The sequence below is a fragment of the Phaseolus vulgaris genome, chromosome 9 (genome assembly GCF_051622355.1).
Source record: "Phaseolus vulgaris cultivar YP4 chromosome 9, ASM5162235v1, whole genome shotgun sequence".
In the NCBI taxonomy this organism is placed as follows: Eukaryota; Viridiplantae; Streptophyta; class Magnoliopsida; order Fabales; family Fabaceae; genus Phaseolus; species Phaseolus vulgaris.
Window position 1 is genome coordinate 39,073,208 of NC_143506.1, and position 19,342 is coordinate 39,092,549.

Below are 19,342 nucleotides of genomic sequence, written 5' to 3' on the forward strand. Positions count from 1 at the left end.
TAATATAAATATAAATAATTAAAATATAAATATAAATAATATAAGGAGTAAGATTGCAATTCTATTATTAAGAAAATAAAGGAGGTGATATTGTAGGATCAATAAATGATAACACACTTTATTGGGTCTTGCAATTATTTTTCTTTAGCTTAATTGGTCAAAAACTAATCTCACTTATGACACTTTAAGTGTAGTTAAAATAATTTAATATATAATCATCATCTAAAAAAATATCTAAAAGAATATTAGAACAAAATAATTTAATTTTTGTTTATAATTTTTTTTTATATTTCAAAACTTTAATTTTAGTTCTCATAATTTTTTATTAGAGTTTTAATAAAGTGTTATTTTTTTTATAATATATTATAAAAATAAGTTTCATTTATATTTTAATCGAGATAAGTACCATATTACTAAAAATATAAAAAAAAAGTGTCATTTATTAAAAAAAACAAAAAAAAAAACTAGATGAGGTGCAAATGTGAATTTTTATAAGGATGTGTCTATCTTCCAACTGCATGAAATATGGAAATATCCAAAAATTACTTTTGTTTAATATATTTATAATTATATAATAGTTTATAATTAGTAATTAACCAAAATGCAAAAAAAAAATATTAATTGTGTAAGGATTGAGAAAAATAGTCTTAGAGTAGAAGTGGTAAAATTAAAATGACACCGGAATATTTTATTATTAAATTTAAAAGAGCATATAAATAGAAATTATGTTATTCAGGTTTCATTTTAAAAAGAACCACCATTTCTCTATAAAGTTCTTTTTCCTTTTCTCTCCATTCTCTCTAAGATTTTGGCTTCCTCGCTCATCAGTTTGACGATCAGAGTCTACCTTCAGACTCCTGACAGTGAGTACTACAAGACTGCTCGATCAAAATCTCTGATAGAGTAAGTTCATTTTTGCTCTTATCTTTGAGTCAAATTTTGAACCTGTTACGTTTGTTTTTGTCTTTGCTTTGCATGTGACCTTTTTAACTCCAGGCTCCAGGGTTAATCTCTGTTAGCTTAGGGTCCTAATGATATAGTCAGATTTTTTATTAGGACTTTGTGGTGCAGGTTAAGTTGCCTTTAAGTTCTTGGTGGATTTGGAGCTCTTAGTGAGTATATGCTAAATTTCAGGTAAGGGAAGCTAACATTAATTTCTAATAGAACACTAGGCTAGAAGATCTGCATGTGGGGGTGACGTGGTCACCAGTCTCAAACTTTTGTTATACAATTATAATGTTGTTAAGTATGGGTTGTTTGATGTTGATTTAGAGTAATTTCAACTATAGCAGGGACTTTGTTATTTTGGGTGCTCTCTGGTGTGATTTAAATCAAACTAAACTCTTTTCGATCAATCCAAATTTCCTGTTTGCTCTCTGGTGTGATTTAGATCAAACTAAACTCTTTTCGATCAATCCAAATTTCCTGTGTGCTCTCTAGTGTGATTTATATCAAACTAAACTCTTTTCGGTCAATCCAAATTTACTGGGTGCTCTCTGGTGTAATTTAGATCAACCTAAAATATTTTTGATCAATCCAAAATTTTGTATACATATATGGATATTGCTATTATTATTATTTTAGCATAGTTTATTTTGGATTACTATTGTTAAATAATTTTTTGGATATATTTGGATTGTTAGAAAGTTTAAATTATATATTATGATTGAATGGTATATTGATGTGTTAAATGAAGTGTGCAATGATGTGAAAGTAAGATAAGACATAGTATTTTCAGGAAAGGAAATACCGTGTTGAGATTGTTGTTAGGGTGTATTGATCTGTTAGACCCATAATGAGACATCCTGACTCTACTGATATAATGGAATCACTTAGATGAAGTTATTCAGTTGGTGAGAGTCGATGGAGGTTCATATGACTTTGTTTGGGGTTTGAAACATAATTTGGTCTTTCAGGTCATATGATTTTACCCTGTTATATGAGTGGATGAGATTATGAGATATTGAGATAATTATGCACATGGTTGTGTGGATTCGCAACTAGTAGTATGACAAGGTGCATGTCTCAAGATTCTAATTTCAATACACGAGTCTTCCGGAAGTAGAGTCAAGTGTCTATGTTATATGAGTCAGTCGAAGTCTGACATGTGAAAGATGAATATTGAATTTTAATAGACACTTGATGATTTGAGAATTTGTACGACACTTGATGATTTGAGAAATTGTATGAAACTTAATGATTTATGTTTAGTAATTTCAAATTGAAATTTTATAGAATTTTGCTTTATATAGCTAGCTTACCCTGTTATTTGTTTTGTGTTATTTCTTTATTTGTGATTATCGTGTATTTACACGAGAACAGATGATGTTACCGGTGATTGAGCTCCTCCTCCTCAGTGAGAAGCTGGATAATGAAATTATTTTAGTTGAAATATGAATATTTGTTTTAACTTTATGTAGATATTAAAGTTTTATGAAGAGATTAAAGTTTTATGAAGAGAGATATGTTTTGTAATATTTTTAAGAAAGGGTTGTGGACATATTCGTATCATGTTTATATATTCATTTTAATATTTTATATAGATTATAGTTTTTTTTAATGTGGAAAAATATAGGACGTTACAAATTGGATTATTAATCTTTCATGCATTTATTGAATTCAATTTTTGCATTTAATTTTAACTATAAACTCTAACTGCATTGTCCTTATCAAATAGTTTGAGGAAGAAAGTAGATGTTATGTGATTTGTAGCATATGTTAGTTTGGTTTTTACATATATAGAGACTAGTGAAAATTAATAAATAAAACATTTGGACCTACAAAGTACCAAAAATAGAATTTGAAAAGTCGCCTTCTATTGCTGAGCCCAATTTCAAAGGATAGCGAAATAATATATCGAGAAAAAAAGTACTGGGCCCAATGGCCCACATACTACATCTACTCATTATAAATACTAAATACACTATTTTACAACTAACATCAAACCATCAAACAAACCTTATATATCCTCATGTACTCATACAATAGTATCTCTCTTATAGGAGTTATACATTTTATAAGATAAACACCTTTTCATTAAAATATTATATAAAAAATAAAACTCAAATCTTGAATAAGATGTTGATTATAAGAATAACAATTTTTCTGTCAATAATCAAATAAAATATTAATGAGAATGAGTTTTATAAAAAAAATTATTAAAGTAAAAATTGTAAAAATATCTTAAAAGGAGGCGATATGATGGAATCCATACAAATTAAAGTAAAATGTTATATACTAACTTTATTTAGGGATGACAAAATGGATCAACCCGATTTGTTTTAACTTGACCTGCTGGCTCACTAAGGTTGTGTTTGGATTAGAGGGTGTGGGGGAGTGGAAAGTTGAGGGTGAGTGAGAGTGGAAAGTTGAGGGTGAGTGGGAGTGGAAGTGTGAAGAAAGTTGAAGTTGTTTGGATTGGGGTATGTTATGGTGGATGTGTGAAGAAAGTTTATTGGAAATTGTGAATGATGTGATAGTTGTGAGAGTATTTTAATATATTTTGAATAGTAAAATTTGTGAGATTACAATTTTACCCTTGAATATAAAAAAAGAATAAATAATGATTAATCCTATTTCATATTTTAGTTAATTATAATTTTAAATTAAAGTATAATTATATTATTTAACATTTTATTAATTAAGAATTATTTTTTATTTAAGTTAATTTATTTACATAATTTTAATATTATAAATGATTTTATAAATTATGTTATGTTATATATATACAAATATATATATATAAAATTAATTTTAATAATAATTTCCATTATTATGAATAGCAAAATGAATATATTTTAAAAAGAAAATAGAAATTTAGAATATAACATGAATATTAAGTAGGTGTCAAAATATATAATATAAAGTCATTACATGAAGAACATAATAATGTTAATTAGAAAAAGAAAAGACATTCCCAGTAATAAGATGGTAAAAAAATTGCATTAAAAACAATATGATTATGTAAATAAGTAGCAAAAAACCTTAACAATAACAATGTCAACGTCAAAAATAACAAACACAATTCATCAATGTTCAACATGAAACTTAGAAATAAAAATAACAATGACAATAACATAATAATAACACACTCAATGACCTTGATGACGTCGAATGTCAGCCAGAGTAACCTCCATTCTGTCCATTCGGGTATTCATCTTTTCTATGCCGAACAAAATTTGATTTAACAATTCCCTTTGAGTGGGGTTTTCCTCCTCAGGTTGACCACCTTCAACATCTTGTGGTGGCAATTCATCCTCTTCATCATCTTCTTCGTTTGCATGTTGGGGTCTACCAAGTTGCCATATGCAATTGACCTGGAATATATTTAATTTTGTCATACTTTTTTTGCCAAAGTAATGATTCCAGACTAGATTATTGCTTGTTCATTGGACAAGTCAAAGCCATACACCTGCAAGATCCTCGTTATCAAATTTGCATATGGGAGAGGCATCTTGTTATCCCGACATTTGATGATCTGTTGCATTATGTAATGAGGCCAATTAATGCGTACATTATTCTTGATTAACCACATCATGAAAATATCTCATTCAGCAGTGGTGCATAATTGCTTCCTCGAGGGCACAAGATATGCACCCATGTGTAATGCAACAGTCGGTCATTCATCTTCAGACTACCGACATTTTTCAGATTTTCACCTTGAACATCTTCACGAATCATGGTGGATAGTGCTAGTGCTCGATCAAAATTCACTTCCTCAGGGATCGTCCCGGGGTTAACTTAAGACCGTCATACTGTAGATGAGCAATGGTCATCCAATCCACTTCTTTGATGTGTATCATTTTTCCGCAAATCTCAATGGCAAGGTGACCAGCAGGTGTGAATTTTGCATTTGTATAAAAAACCCTTACCAAATCCTCATAAGATTAATTCCGAGGAAAGGTTGTAAACCTTGCAAATTGAGAAGATTTTGGAATTCAAATCCTGGACCAGCAAAAAATGGAGTATTCATCACTTTTGGTGGTAATACTGCTCTTGCGTGAAATTTTTTTTCAAAAACCACCATTTGTACTGAAGTATCTTGAATAATCAAGAACTTCTGGAATCAGGAGGAGGAACGTCAACATCTTGTGCTGGAGATTTACCCTTACGGGTTCTGTTACGTTTGTGGGATGATGATGTCATCTATAATGAAAACCTATCAAAATATTTTTAAAATTTATAATTTCATTCTGTCAAAATAATTTTTTTTAAATCTGTTTAATAAACAATTCATTTTGAAATAAATAATTACTTTCTACATTTATAATTAAAATATCAATTAAAAATAGCACTTCTAAAATATCAATTACTTTTTAAAAAACCTACAAATTAAAAATTTCTATTTCCACTTGTAAAAATATTCATTTTAAATACATTTATTTTTATCTTTGTAATAATTTATGTACAACCTAAAATAATATTAATTACAGATTATTAATTTTTATTTGGATTCCATAAACTTATTTATCTTTGTAATAATTTATTATCAATCCTAAAATAAACTTTTTCTGACTTTTTAAATTATTATAATATTTTTTTTAACATTTAATTCTAACACCAATAATTTATGTGAAATACAAATTAAAAAAAAATAACTCAAAATGATATTTCTACTTTAAACTTTTACTGTTATTTTTAATTAATACAACATTTTTATAATGTTTTTTATTATAACATTACTAAATTATGTTTAATCTACAAAAATGAAAACCCTATCAAAATATTTTTAAAATTTTTAATTCCATTCTGTCAAAATAAATTTTTTTAAATCTGTTTAATAAACAATTCATTTTGAAATAAATAATTACTTTCTACATTTATAATTAAAATATCAATTAAAAATAGCACTTCTAAAATATCAATTACTTTTTAAAAAACCTACAAATTAAAAATTTCTATTTTCACTTGTAAAAATATTCATTTTAAATACATTTATTTTTATCTTTGTAATAATTTATGTACAATCTAAAATAATATTAATTACAGATTATTAATTTTTATTTGGATTCTGTAAACTTATTTATCTTTGTAATAATTTATTATCAATCCTAAAATAAACTTTTTCTGACTTTTTAAATTATTATAACATTTTTTTTAACATTTAATTCTAACACCAATAATTTATGTGAAATACAAATTAAAAAAAAAATAACTCAAAATGATATTTCTACTTTAAACTTTACTGTTATTTTTAATTAATACAACATTTTTATAATGTTTTTTATTATAACATTAATAAATTATGCTTAATCTACAAAAATGAAAACCCTATCAAAAACAACAGCACAAGGATTAAAAAAATTAACTTTACATAAAAAAAATTAAAAACCTGAAGATAAGCAACAACAGCCGCACAAGGATAACTTTGGATAAAGAACACTGCCTGAAAATCACATAAAAAAAATTTAAAAAACATAGAATTCAGAAAAATATAGAACATAATCGATTATGCTCTCAGTTATACAGAAAAGATAATTGATTATCCAGGCATAATCGATTATCTTCGTAGGAAAAAATAAAGCATAATCGATTATGGCACACAATAATCGATTATGGCCCTTTTTCAACACTTCACATAATCGATTATGCCTGTAAATTTTTACAGATAATCGATTATGTTCTTTGAAAAATCGATTATCTGCCTCATAATCGATTATCTCACTGGTTCAAATTGAGGCATAATCGATTATGCACCATTGCAGAGAAAAAGCTCTCACCTCAGAACGAACCTAGATGAACCAGATTAACCCAGATGAATCACAACAACAACCCCAGAACGTGAGATGAACAAGGTATCCTAACAGAAACGAAGATGGCTTATAGGAATCTCTCCAACCACACTACAATGCACTCTCTATGGCTCGTATCTTTGGTTTTCTGTGAATGGAGGAAGGAATTCATGCTCTTATATAGCCAGCTTCACGCCCACCTACCTCACCCACTCACCCACTGCATTCACTCTCCTTTCACAGATTCACAGAGAGTCAAACGATTCCTGAGCCAAGTCAGGAATCTCATGGCTTCATGTGGCATGCATGCAGAGGGCGCAGGGGCACTGTTTCTCTTCATTCCAGCAAAAGCAAGGGCAACGTTGTAACTTGCTTGGGATGACTTGGCACTCCCACTCTACAGTGCAACTTTCTCTTCATCTTTGCGCAGATCAACATTTCACTCAAATTGGTCTTTCCTTCCACATTCACCCGCTAGCATGCATGGATCCAAACGGGGTGCTGTTGTGACTTCCGTCGTCGCCAACGTGGCACCCCTGGATCCAAACGAAGCCTAAAAGTGAGGTGGGACGGACTGGTTTGTCAAGGTTGTGCGGACTGAAAATAGTAACCTACTTCGTTATAAGGCATGTTGGTCCACCACTTTTTAATTTTTTTATTTATTTTTTATCTATTTACTTGGTTATAATTATTTATATCACTTTTTAGACAAAAATAAATAATAAATTTAAATATAATGAAAGAAGTTTTGTTGCATAAAAAATAAATATCAATTATACTTCAATAAATCAATGTATAAAAAAATATAAATAAAATTTTATATAAACATTAATCACTATTAATTTTCATTTAAAAAAACATAATATTTTTTTTAAAAGTGTCGAAAATAAAAGTCAGTCCCTCCATAATATCCAACCTGTTTATTATCCCTGCCCGTACCATGAAAGTTAACAATAGCTAACATGAAATTTATATAAAAAAGACTAAATTTCACATCATCTCTATAATATGTATGAAGTAGATAAATAAAAAAATTATAATTTAAAGTTAAGTTTAACTAGTTTAATAAAGTGATTCACGAATAGAGTAAATATTAAATAAATATAAAGAACTTATATTAAATTCGTATCAAACTTTAAATTCAACTTATTTTCATCGAATATAGTTGAACCCAATGTCAATTCATTTGGACACTAATTATTTATAATGATTGTGAAACGTGCACATGGTTCCAAGTCACATTATGCTATTTATTTAATACATGTAAAAAAAAGTGTGAATATAATACATAATGTGATAAGAAAAAGTAAAAAACATAAAATAAATATTTGTGAAGATGTATAAAATAAATCACCATTTTCTCTTTATATTATAAATAAAATAGGTGGACCAAAAAAATGTGTGTTTGAAGCAGCTTTTTGTGTGTCTTCTTCTATACATGTACTTTTTTCATCGAGACAATTGTCTCCATCATATTTTATCTTATCTTAGATATTCATTATATATTAGTATCAATCAACATCAGTGTTTCCCATAACTGAATTATAATAAATAATATCAATATTTTCACATTTTTCTTCCTCCAAATATTTACTTTTCTTAAATTATGTTAATAAACAATTTTTTAATTTCTCTAAATCTATGAAATTAAATTCACTATGATATTAGAGTTATTTCGATCATATTATTTGTTAGGCTTACACTAAAAAAAATCATCAAATATAAACTAATTTTAAAAACTAAAAATAATTAGTTGTTATAGTGACTAAATTAAAGACAATTTTAGAAACTAAAAAAAATTGGTTTCTAAATTAGTTTCTATTATTGTTAATTGGTATCTAAACTGATATCTAATTGGTAGTTAAAACCTTGGTAGCTAATTAGATATCAATTTAGAAACCAAAAACTTTTTTAGTCTCTAAAATGGTCTCTAATTTAGTCACTGTAGCAACTAACTATTTTTTGTCTCTAAAATTGGTTTCTATTTCATGATTTTCTTGTAATGTTATCAAGTCACTCGTTATCAGACCATTCATATATAGTCTAACGCACAAGTTGGTAGCTTTGATGTAAGGGGTGTGTTGGATATCTCATCGAATAGAGATTAGGAAATTTCATATTATATAAGTGGGTACAAGCTTCGAGGTTGAGTTATGCTTAAAGTCACTTTTTTAATTTGATATCATAGTCATTTTGAACTTATGCTAGCGATTGTTTGTTAGACTTATCAGGTCACCCATTATTAAACTGTTATCGGATCACCCATAATATATAGTCTCACGAGTTGGTAGCCTCGACGTAAAGGGTGTGTATTGGAGATACTACATCGATTAAAAATTAGAACATTTCAATTTCATAATATATAAGTACAAACCTACAAACCTCACCTTATAAGCTAGTTTTACGAGGTTTTTTAATATATGAGATAAAATCTAATTTTTAAGAGGTAAATTAAACTACAATCAGAGTTTTCAGATAAATAAATACATTTAAATCATAACTAGATTTATTATAAAAAATTTACATTGAAATATAATATATTAACAATTCAGTTTTACATCAGATTGTTCACACTCAGATTCCTTTTAAGAGAATTGTGAAATTCCTTAAGCTCTTTTGATTGAGATCACAATAAAGTATTAGAATTTGTATACAGCTGTGTGTAACTGGAGAGAAAATGTTAAAAAAAAGTGAAGAAGTGGAACTAGTTGGCCACAAAAGCCTATATAATAAATGTTACAAACAGTGAATGCAAGATCTTGTTGGTTAATGCAATCTTGGGACCACTAGAACTTCATCTGCAACCATGTTCATGCATTTGACTATTGAGGAAACTTACATGAACAAAAATTGATTATCAACTAAAATATGAAGAGAATAACAATCACACAAGTCGCATCCAAAGGGAAAAATCTGCTTATAATTAACACAAAACACCAGTAACATGGTCATGAGTAGTTCTATATATCTTCTCCCTTCTGCATAATCACTCAAACATGTGAATGCATGTGAATGGTGATTCCACAGAAACTATCACAAATTATATGTCTTTGCCACCATCACACATCATTGTTTACTCATCAATTTACAAGATGGAAGCTACCAAGAATCCCAACAAAAAAATATAGAAACTTCCACCACTTTTACTATTTTCCACAATTTATTCTGTATAAAAGTATTAATTTTATAAAATAAAGTTTGCATTTATTTATATATAATATATAATAAAAATGTTTCTAATTATAAGATGAAGTTTGCATCTATTTATTATATATTTATAATATATAATGAAAATATCTTTGTTTCTAATAGTTCGAAAACATTGAAAAATGTTTTTAATATTAAAATAGTGAAAACACTGGTTTAAGATTTAATTATTCAATGATGTTATTAAACTATAATAACAATAATAATAGTTAAATAATATTAAACATGTTATTATATTTATGATACTAAAAACTAAAAAGTTAAGTATAATGTTACGAATTCATTACATTTAAAATCCCATTAAATTCAAATAAAATATATCATAATATTTGAGGATATATTTCAATAAAGCACAGCATTATCTTTTAATAATTTATAGAAAGAAGCTATTAATAATAATATAAAATAAAAAATAAGAAATAGTTTAGGTTGATTTTTATTCTTTTAAAATAAAACAATTTCTTATCAATTATCTTACTTTGACTAAGAACAAATTTTGATAGTTTTTTTTTTCTGATTTTCTTAGCAATATTATTTTTAATACTTTTTCTGTTAAATTATAAGCATTACACTACCATCTTATAAGAATTTCGATAAAAAAAAACAACTTAAAAAGTTATATTAAATCCTCTATTAGTCTTTTTCATTGCGTCTGCACCAGTGAAACATTTGTATAGGTGTGAACAGTGATTTTACAGAAACTGTAATTACGTGTATTTATCATAGCATTGCATTACAAGAACATTAAGATATAGATAGCGAATATAAAAATGAAAACTTTAATTTTTTTCAAGGTTTAATATTATTTTTTATTTGAGTATGTGCCTAATTAGTCAATGTGATATGTTGGTTTTTTAATTCTCAGTATAGTTTATATTTTTTTTAAATGACTCACTTTAGTCCATTTTGTTAACGGGTTATTCTGATTAATTCTAGAGTGAGACATAATCGTATGTGATATTTTAAGTTTAGATGAATATTATGTGATTTTTTTAGTTATTTTTTAAGGTGAAAAATAAATTATTTTATGAAAATTGAAGTAAATTAGAATTTTTGTTGGTTGAATATTTGCGAGATTAGGAGATAAAATTTGTAGTAATAGAGTAACGATTGTGGTTAGGAGATAAAATTTGTAGTAATAGAGTAACGATTGTGGTTGTGGTTTTGTCGTTCTTATTTCGTGTAGTGGGTTGGTTTTATGCACATGAGTTGTTGAGATCAAATTATGTGTGAACATGGAAGTCAAAGTTGAAGAGAGTGATGATTTGCCAATATTCAAGAGGTTTTATGTATGTTTGAAGACATATTTTTGTCATGTTGGTCTATCATTAGTTTGGATTGTTTTTTAAAAGGTACTATGGAGGTGAACTTTTAAGTGCAATGGAGATAATCTCGGAGGTGTTGCAGTGTGTGTCTCAAAACACATTTATATTTGACCAACAAAAGGTATGTAATAGTAAATTTGGTGTAGGTTGTATAGACTCATCTCATATCCTATATGTCGCATCTTACGTGTTATATTTTGAATTTCAAAGCATTTGTTGCCAACAATACAAGAACTTTTACCTGGAGTTGATCAATGATTTTGTGTTCATCGTTTGTATTCAAACTTTAGGAAGAAATTTGTAGGAAAAAAATGAAAAGTCTGACATGGAAGGCAACAACAAGCACATTTTCACAAGCATAAGAGAGGGAGAAAAGACCGATTAATAAGGTTAATGTTGAGGCTTTCAAACACCTCATAGCAATTTTCCCAACGCATGTCTTGAAAAATAAAAAAGAAACTTCTTTTCATTATTAGTGTATTTCTCATGTTCTTTTGTCTTTGAATTAGGGACAAGTCAGTACTTAGTTTCTAATTTTAAATTAAAAATTATTTAGAATATGAAGTAGTTAGTAGCTAAAACATTAGTAGTTAATGTTGGATATATATTTAGAAACTCTAGATCCCAATAATTTTTTAATTTATAAAATAATATCTAACTTAGTCACTATAGTGACTAATTATTATTTTTCTCTAAAATTAGTTGTTATTAAATTATTTTCTTATAGTGATTATTGTATTTAATTTGTTGTGTTTTTCACATATTTGAACTACAATTCTAATATTCAAATATATTTGTTATCCGAACATATTTTGAAGTATAATTGCGTTATTGAGAGTTATATTTATTGAAAAATGTTTTGTTGACCCCCTTTGTCAACTAACACGGACTTGACACCGCAGACGTGACATTGGGTGAGGATGTGACAGTGGAGTTTTTTGTAATTTTGTGGAAGTGATGTGGCAGTTTTGTAAGAGTTTATTGTTTGAGTGCGGGTGTGAAAGCGAAAGTGAAAGCGGGAAGGTCGAACGAAAGAGAGAAAGAAGCACCGACCTCGTCGAAGGGGGGGGGGGAGAAAGAAGCAACAAGAAGCACATATATTACACCGGTTAGATGACTTAATCGGTGTAATATGCGTCATATATTACATCGGTTAGATGGCTTAACTGATGTAATATGGGCCATATATTACAACCACCCTATCAAAACTGGTTACCCAACTACATGTTTTGGCACATGCAAAACTGATTACCCGTGTGCTTGTAAGTGGTTACTTTTGTGACAGTTATGACCACCCACTCTTCATAAAAAAAATCAATTTTTTTTAATATGGGCTATATATTACACCAGTTGGACGGTTAACCGATGTAATATGGGCCATATATTACACCTATGGCAAAACAGGATACCCACCCTACCAGAACTGGTTACCCAGCCACAAGTTCCTCCACATGTACTGACACACACAAAAAACTGTGGTTACTCATGTGTCTGTAAGTGGTTACTTATGTGACGTTTATGGCCACCCACTTTTCATGAAAAAAAAAATCTAAAAGATTTTGAATATGGGTCATATATTACACTGGTTATATGGTTTAACCGATGTAATATGTTCTGAGTAAAAAAAATAATATATTACACTGGTTGTTACAACGAACCGATGTAATATATTCTTTTTACCCTATTTTAAAATTCGCGCCTCACTGCTCATTCACGTTACTACCCTATTTTGAATTTGTCACGTCATTGCCACATCTGCAGTGTCAAATGTGTGTTAGTGTCAGACGGTATCAATGTATGATAGTGTCAATATATCATGACTCTATTTTATTTGAGTGTATTTGTAGGATAATTTGGATATATCTTTCAAATACAAAGTTATGAACTTCAAACATACCTAAGTATGCTTCTTTATGATAGTCTTTTATATAATAAGTTTGTGTTCTCATTGATCCCCTCTTAATATTTTTTTAATACAAATATATCAACAATCTTATAATTATAGTAAAGATTATATATACTCATTAAATATTACATTACAAAATGGTACATGACTTGATATACTTAATACAAACATGATGTGACCACAATCAGATCTAGCTTTTACAATCTCATGGTAATTTGAACAACATTAGCACCACAAAATACACTATGTCTCATTATAATCTCATTATAATTATGTTAACTACAACCACAAAATACACTATGACTAACAATAATTGTTTCCATTTTTTAACATCTTTTCACCTTTCTCTAAATTATATATATTGTTTCTTTGTCACACCATAATTGCATCTTTTTCATAACCAACCTCACTGTTCCCATTTTTTAAGATCTTTACACTTTTTTTTAGATTATATATATTTTTTCTTTGTCACACCATAATTGCATTTTTTTTCATTACTAACTTCTTTAATGTAACATTTGAAAAAATTGTACACGACCAATTCTTCAATTTCACTATGATTTTTAAGAGGGTCATAACACAAAATGAATCAAATATACACATCTAACTAATATTTAAAAAAAAAAAAACATACAAATTTTTTTTCAAATTTAACATAACAAAATTTCGTAACTCTAAACTTGTAGGAAGGACAACCCCAAAATTATTTTTCAGTAGTCTAACCCCAAAACTCCTACTCACCCACTATGAGAGAAATTATATTGGTTTTGCAACTCCAAAGGAGAAAGATGACTTCTTTGTTACCATACAACTCTTATAAATCATCTTACATGTGTCCATGTGGAATTAATCTAATAAAAAAAAAGAAATTGAATCATTTTTAACAAAGTAGTATATTGAGAATAAAAGAAAATTGAAATTGACTAACCGCTATAAATGTTGAGACAAAATAACAGTTTTAAACTTTTTTTCAATTAATTTCCCTCTTCATCGATGCATATGTTGCACTAAATATGGTGGCATAAAGAGAGTATTTCATAGTCTATAGATCATAAAGAAGAATCACTCAACTAATCATAATCTATGAACAACAATACACTACAATAAACAAAACAAAAAAAAAAAGAATGTGAGAGAAAATTAGAACTTGAAAGTGTTACAATATTATATTAACGAAGCATGCTAATGTGCATAAACAAAAACAGAGCCTCCAAAACACACTCTCTCTGTTTTTCTTCATAGTTTGAGTTCAGCCTCTTACAGTGAGCAAAGAAGGAATGGATGATAAGTTAGGCGTGGCGTTCTTATCAGAAGCGTCTCTCTTCGAAGAAGAAGAAGAAGCTTTGGTGGTGAAAGCTCTAATGGGACTAGCGAAGGCCCACCCCCAACTCCTTCCTCTGCCATCATCCACAGTGGAAGAAACCCAAGAAGAAGAAGATGCAGAGGACGACGACGAAGTCCCACCGAAGATTCCACCACACCTTACTCTTTCCTTCATGCAATGGTTCCCAACACCAGCACCAGCAAAAGAAGAAGAAGAAGAAGCAGAGGCTACAACCTTGGGTTTTCCTTCGCGTTGAGACTCGACTCTTCTGAGAGTGCAGTCGCTGAGGCCAGAAGAGATCCTCTCGAAGAAATCAGCAGAGAAGCTCCTGCTACCACACCCAACAGATCTAGATCTCCAAACCTTGGAAGAGGAAGAACTCAAACACGTGTCCTCTTCCATAATCACGTGATCACTCTTCCTCTGCTTTTCCCTCTGCTTCCCATTTGCACTCTTTGCTTCCTTGGAAGAAGGATACAGAAAAGACCAAAAACCGTTTTTTTTCCTGGGACTGAAGTCGTGGTGATGGTGGATGAATTGGGTGTGGCTCCTCGTGGACTTGCTCCGCTTGAAAATTATGTTACCCGAAGAGGAGGAGTTGGAGGTGGTGGAGGGTTTCTTGTTCTTGGTGTTGATGTTTTTGTTTGGTACGAGGAAAGGAGTGTGGTGGTTGGTTTTGAGTGAGAGAGGGAGAGAAGAAGAGGGAGGAGGGGGTGGAGTGAAGGAAGGAGGAGAAGAAGGAGAAGAAGAAGAAGGAGGAGGAGGAGAAGGGAAAGAGGAAGAGAGAAGCTTGTCGAGTTTTTCTTGGAGACAGAAGGCACAGATGGCCCCAGGGTTGCTGTGATGGTGGTGAATGCATTGCATTGTTCCATCAGCAACTTCATTGTTGTTGTGCCTTGCTGCTTCTTCCATGGCTGATTGCAATGTTGTGACAGTTGCAGGGAGAAGAAAGGAAAGGAGTGTGAGAGAGAAGAAAATGGCACTGAAAATTGAGGAGAAGAGAGAAGAGAGATATGTAATGAAGGTGATGGAGAGTCCCCAGAAGCACGTGGAAGACTGACTTCAAAATGTATAAAAAAAGTGCAAATGAGACAACCCATGACAGACCCCCACCACAAACAATTACTCCATGTTAAATACTTATAAAACATAAAAAAAAGTGTATGAAAAAATTAAAAACTTCCATATTTTTTAATATGTTTCTTATTTTTATATTTTTTAATATGTTTCTTATTTTTAATATAGTTAGAGATCGTTTAAGAGGTAAAATATAGTTGTATAAATAGGATTTACATCATCGAGATTTTGATTCGGCCGGTCCAGACCGACCAACACGATTAATAATGACTTATATTTTGTTAATATTTTTTTATTAGGACTTTAAACCTAATTCAATCCCATAAAACCGTCAAGGTGAGGTTTGCACCCATTTATACATTATGAAATGTCCTTATTTCTAGTCGATGTGACATCTCCAACAAAGAAAAATATTATCTTTTAATAATTGTACAATAAAAAAAATATTGTTTACTATTCTTATTTATTTAGTATATAGTTTTAAAATTGTTTTATTTTGATAGAAAATATTTATCTCTTTAATTCTAATATGGGATAAGATTATCAAGCTATCACCACTTTATAATAATGGTATAAAAATATGGGTATATATGTCCTAATAATTGGATCAATTTGACTTAACTTAATGCTGATTTAAAAACTATCAAACTTATTCAGTTTAGTATTACTAATTTTTTTATATTGTAAATTTAGACTAAAAAATAAACAGGTTAATTTGACATATATGTACACAATTATTTTATAATTTATAGTTGAATGATAATTTACAATTATTTTATCTTATTAGTACATAACAATTTCCTCCTAGATTGTAAATAATAATTCTTCTAATTCATTTTATAAGCTTCTGAAATATTTTAATTTATTCCAAAATATTTATTACTTTAAATTTTAATCTTTTCTCAACAGGAAAATGTCTTTCAAGAAAATCATTTGATCATAACTGCTTATGTAATTAATCATTTTATTAAAAAGAATATAAAATATTTTTTTATTAAAAATAATAGTAAAATAATATAAAAATAATTTTTAATTAAACATATGTTATTAAAATTTTAAAAAATTAAATAATTCATTGTGAAGATATTTTAATAATTTATTTAGAAATTGTAAATGATGAGAATTAGAGATGCAAATTTGTGAAATACTAAAACCGACATATTCTTAAATTTTTCATTTTACTTCAGAATTCATAAAAGAGAGTATTGTTTCATGAAATCTGAAACAAAGTTATATCTATTGATTATTGATAAGTGTCTAATTTCAGTAATATTTCATATTAAAATATAGGCACTTATGAGGATTTATTGCTAATTTACATATAAAATAATTCCTAATTTATGAATTTATACCTTTTTACATTTTTTATGATCTTTATTTGAATAAGAGTATTTTATTCTCAAATTTGGTGTTAATTGCAGATTTATTAGGAAGATTGAAGATTTGGATTAAAGATGAATGATTTGAGCTAAAAAGATAAAGATAGAAGGTCCCAGAATGGAAAAAGATACAAAGAAAGATTGAGCCTTTTTTATGTTTTATCATTTAGCCCATTAGCGCGACATAGGAAACAACCTAACCCTAGAAAACTAGGATAAATAGAGGGCTAGAGGCTCAACCTTAGGGTGCCAGATTGAGAGGAAAACACCATAGAGTGAATTGTAACCCAATTGGGAAAATGGAAGGTGATAGAAGTATGCGTGGCTAATTCTACCCTTTGGGATTGGGAGTAATATACTTAAACTCTTATGTATTGAGGTGATATTTTATATATTAATATTCAGTTCTTGATTGATTATTGGTATTGTTGTTTTACTTTTAATTTTCCGTGACAAATTGAGAATCTTAAATCTGACCGGGAGGTATTTTTAGGGTTCGGACCTAAACAACAATACTTAACATATTTGAGTGCTAGGAATAGACTAAAAATGTTAATTGCTATTAAACGTCTGAGCTTCGTTCTAAGTTGTTCTTATAATTATGCGAGGGATCGATAGTTAGGGGACATTCTTAAGGATTTTATATGCGAGGAATCGATATAAATGATTTTTATACGGGCATCAATTTCAATCAAAGAACTTAATATTGACATGCTAATCAAAATACTTGAGAGTGAGAGAGATGAAACTAATCCTTATTTTTCCAATTGAAACAACTAATTCTTTGTTTGTTTTCTTATTGATCAGTGCCAACACAATTAATTTAAAACTCTTTTAATTGTTCTGTTTTTATATTTAGCAATTATTGTACTCAATAATTCACTGTTCTTTGTGGGATCGATATCCGTCCTTAGAGACAATTATTACTTTTGACAAACGCTATTTTATTAAAATTAGATTTGATTTTGATTTTAGTATAGATTTACTGTTTTTTTTTAAAAGGTTATTGTTTTTATATTCTTTTCTTTACGTTATGTAATTTAGTTTATTTTTATTTTATTTTGTTTTGATTTTGTTTTGATTTTGATTTTGTTTTATTATATGTTATTTTAGTTTTTTTTAGGATTATTTTAGGTAGTTTGATTTAGATTTACGTAACTGTTATTTATTTGTTTTAATTATATTTTATTATTAGTCTTAAGTTTTATTTCTACGTAAGCAAGTTAGTTAGAATATTAGTTAGTTTAGATTATAGTTTTCAGGGTTTTTTTAGCTTTATTTTATTTTATTTTTAGTATTTATTTTTTTTTTTTTTAAGTATGTTATTTTTTGTTTTTTATTGTTTTCTTTTATTCTGTTTCTAGTTTTTATTTTATCTATATTTTTTTTTTTTGAATATATTTGTTATTTTTCTCTTAACGTCGTTTTAGTGTTTTATTTTTTTTTGTGTTATTTTTATTTTATTTTACTTATTTTGTTTATATTTCAATTTTTTTTTAATTTAATTTAATTTAATTTATTTTTAAGAAAAAAAAGTACTCTGTTTTTTTTTTCTCTACTAATATGCTTTAGGAAGAAAGCAACATGACAGAACAACAAGCACCACCTCCTAGGAGGACACTTGGAGATTATGTCATGTACCAAGGACCAAGACATTTTTCTAGTATTGCAATACCTACTACTGCCAAGGCCTTGGAAATCAATCCCGATTTTCTCACTCTCATCAGTGCCTTTCAATTTACAGCAATGGAACATGAGGATCCATATTCACATTTGGATACGTTTTATGAATTGGTAGGAACAATGGGTTTTCAATCAGGTGATCTTGAAAATGTTTATATGCGCTTGTTTTCTTTTTCATTGGCAGGAAAGGCTAAGGAATGGCTCAAATCACTTCCAAATCAGAGCCTCACTAGCTGGAAGGATGTAGAGGAAAATTTTTTGCAAAGATTTTTTCCAATTTCTCGCTACATCAAAGCAAAGTCTGAAATCTCTATGTTCAGACAAGGAGCAAATGAAGTCTTTTGTGATACATGGGAAAGATTTAAGATGATATTGAGAAAATGCCCAAATCATGGGTTTGAAGATATTGCTCAACTGAGCATATTCCTGAATGGTCTCAGATCTGACATAAAGATGCTCCTAGATGTTGCAGCTGATGGCACAATGATGGCCCTTGATGTAGAACAAGCGACAATAATTATTGATGCATTGGCATCAACTGATTATAAAGCCCAACATGATGGACAAGATCTTCATAATAAAGGGTTGTTAGAAGATGCACTCTTGGCTAAAAATAAGATTCTGACACAGCAGATTGAGCAACTAACTGCACAAATGGCTAAATTGCCCCAACAATTATATGTTGTTCATTCATCTCAAAGCCAAAGTCA

General features: G+C 28.8%; 1 protein-coding gene and 1 pseudogene across 1 annotated transcript; both read right to left on the minus strand.

Moving 5' to 3' along the window:
* Window positions 1-14,216: 14,216 nt before the first annotated feature.
* On the minus strand, window positions 14,217-15,570 carry LOC137822782 (vitellogenin-like protein). The gene has a single exon (XM_068627777.2). It carries the CDS (start codon window positions 15,403-15,405, stop codon window positions 14,419-14,421), a length of 987 nt encoding a protein of 328 aa, XP_068483878.1. The 5' UTR covers window positions 15,406-15,570; the 3' UTR covers window positions 14,217-14,418.
* A 3,354-nt stretch (window positions 15,571-18,924) lies between these two features.
* On the minus strand, window positions 18,925-19,030 carry LOC137823228 (small nucleolar RNA R71; annotated as a pseudogene).
* Window positions 19,031-19,342: the final 312 nt, after the last annotated feature.

Coding starts and splice junctions, on each gene's coding strand:
- LOC137822782 (XM_068627777.2), bottom strand. CDS start 15,405: ATGGAAGAAGCAGCAAGGCACAACAACAATGAAGTTGCTGATGGAACA.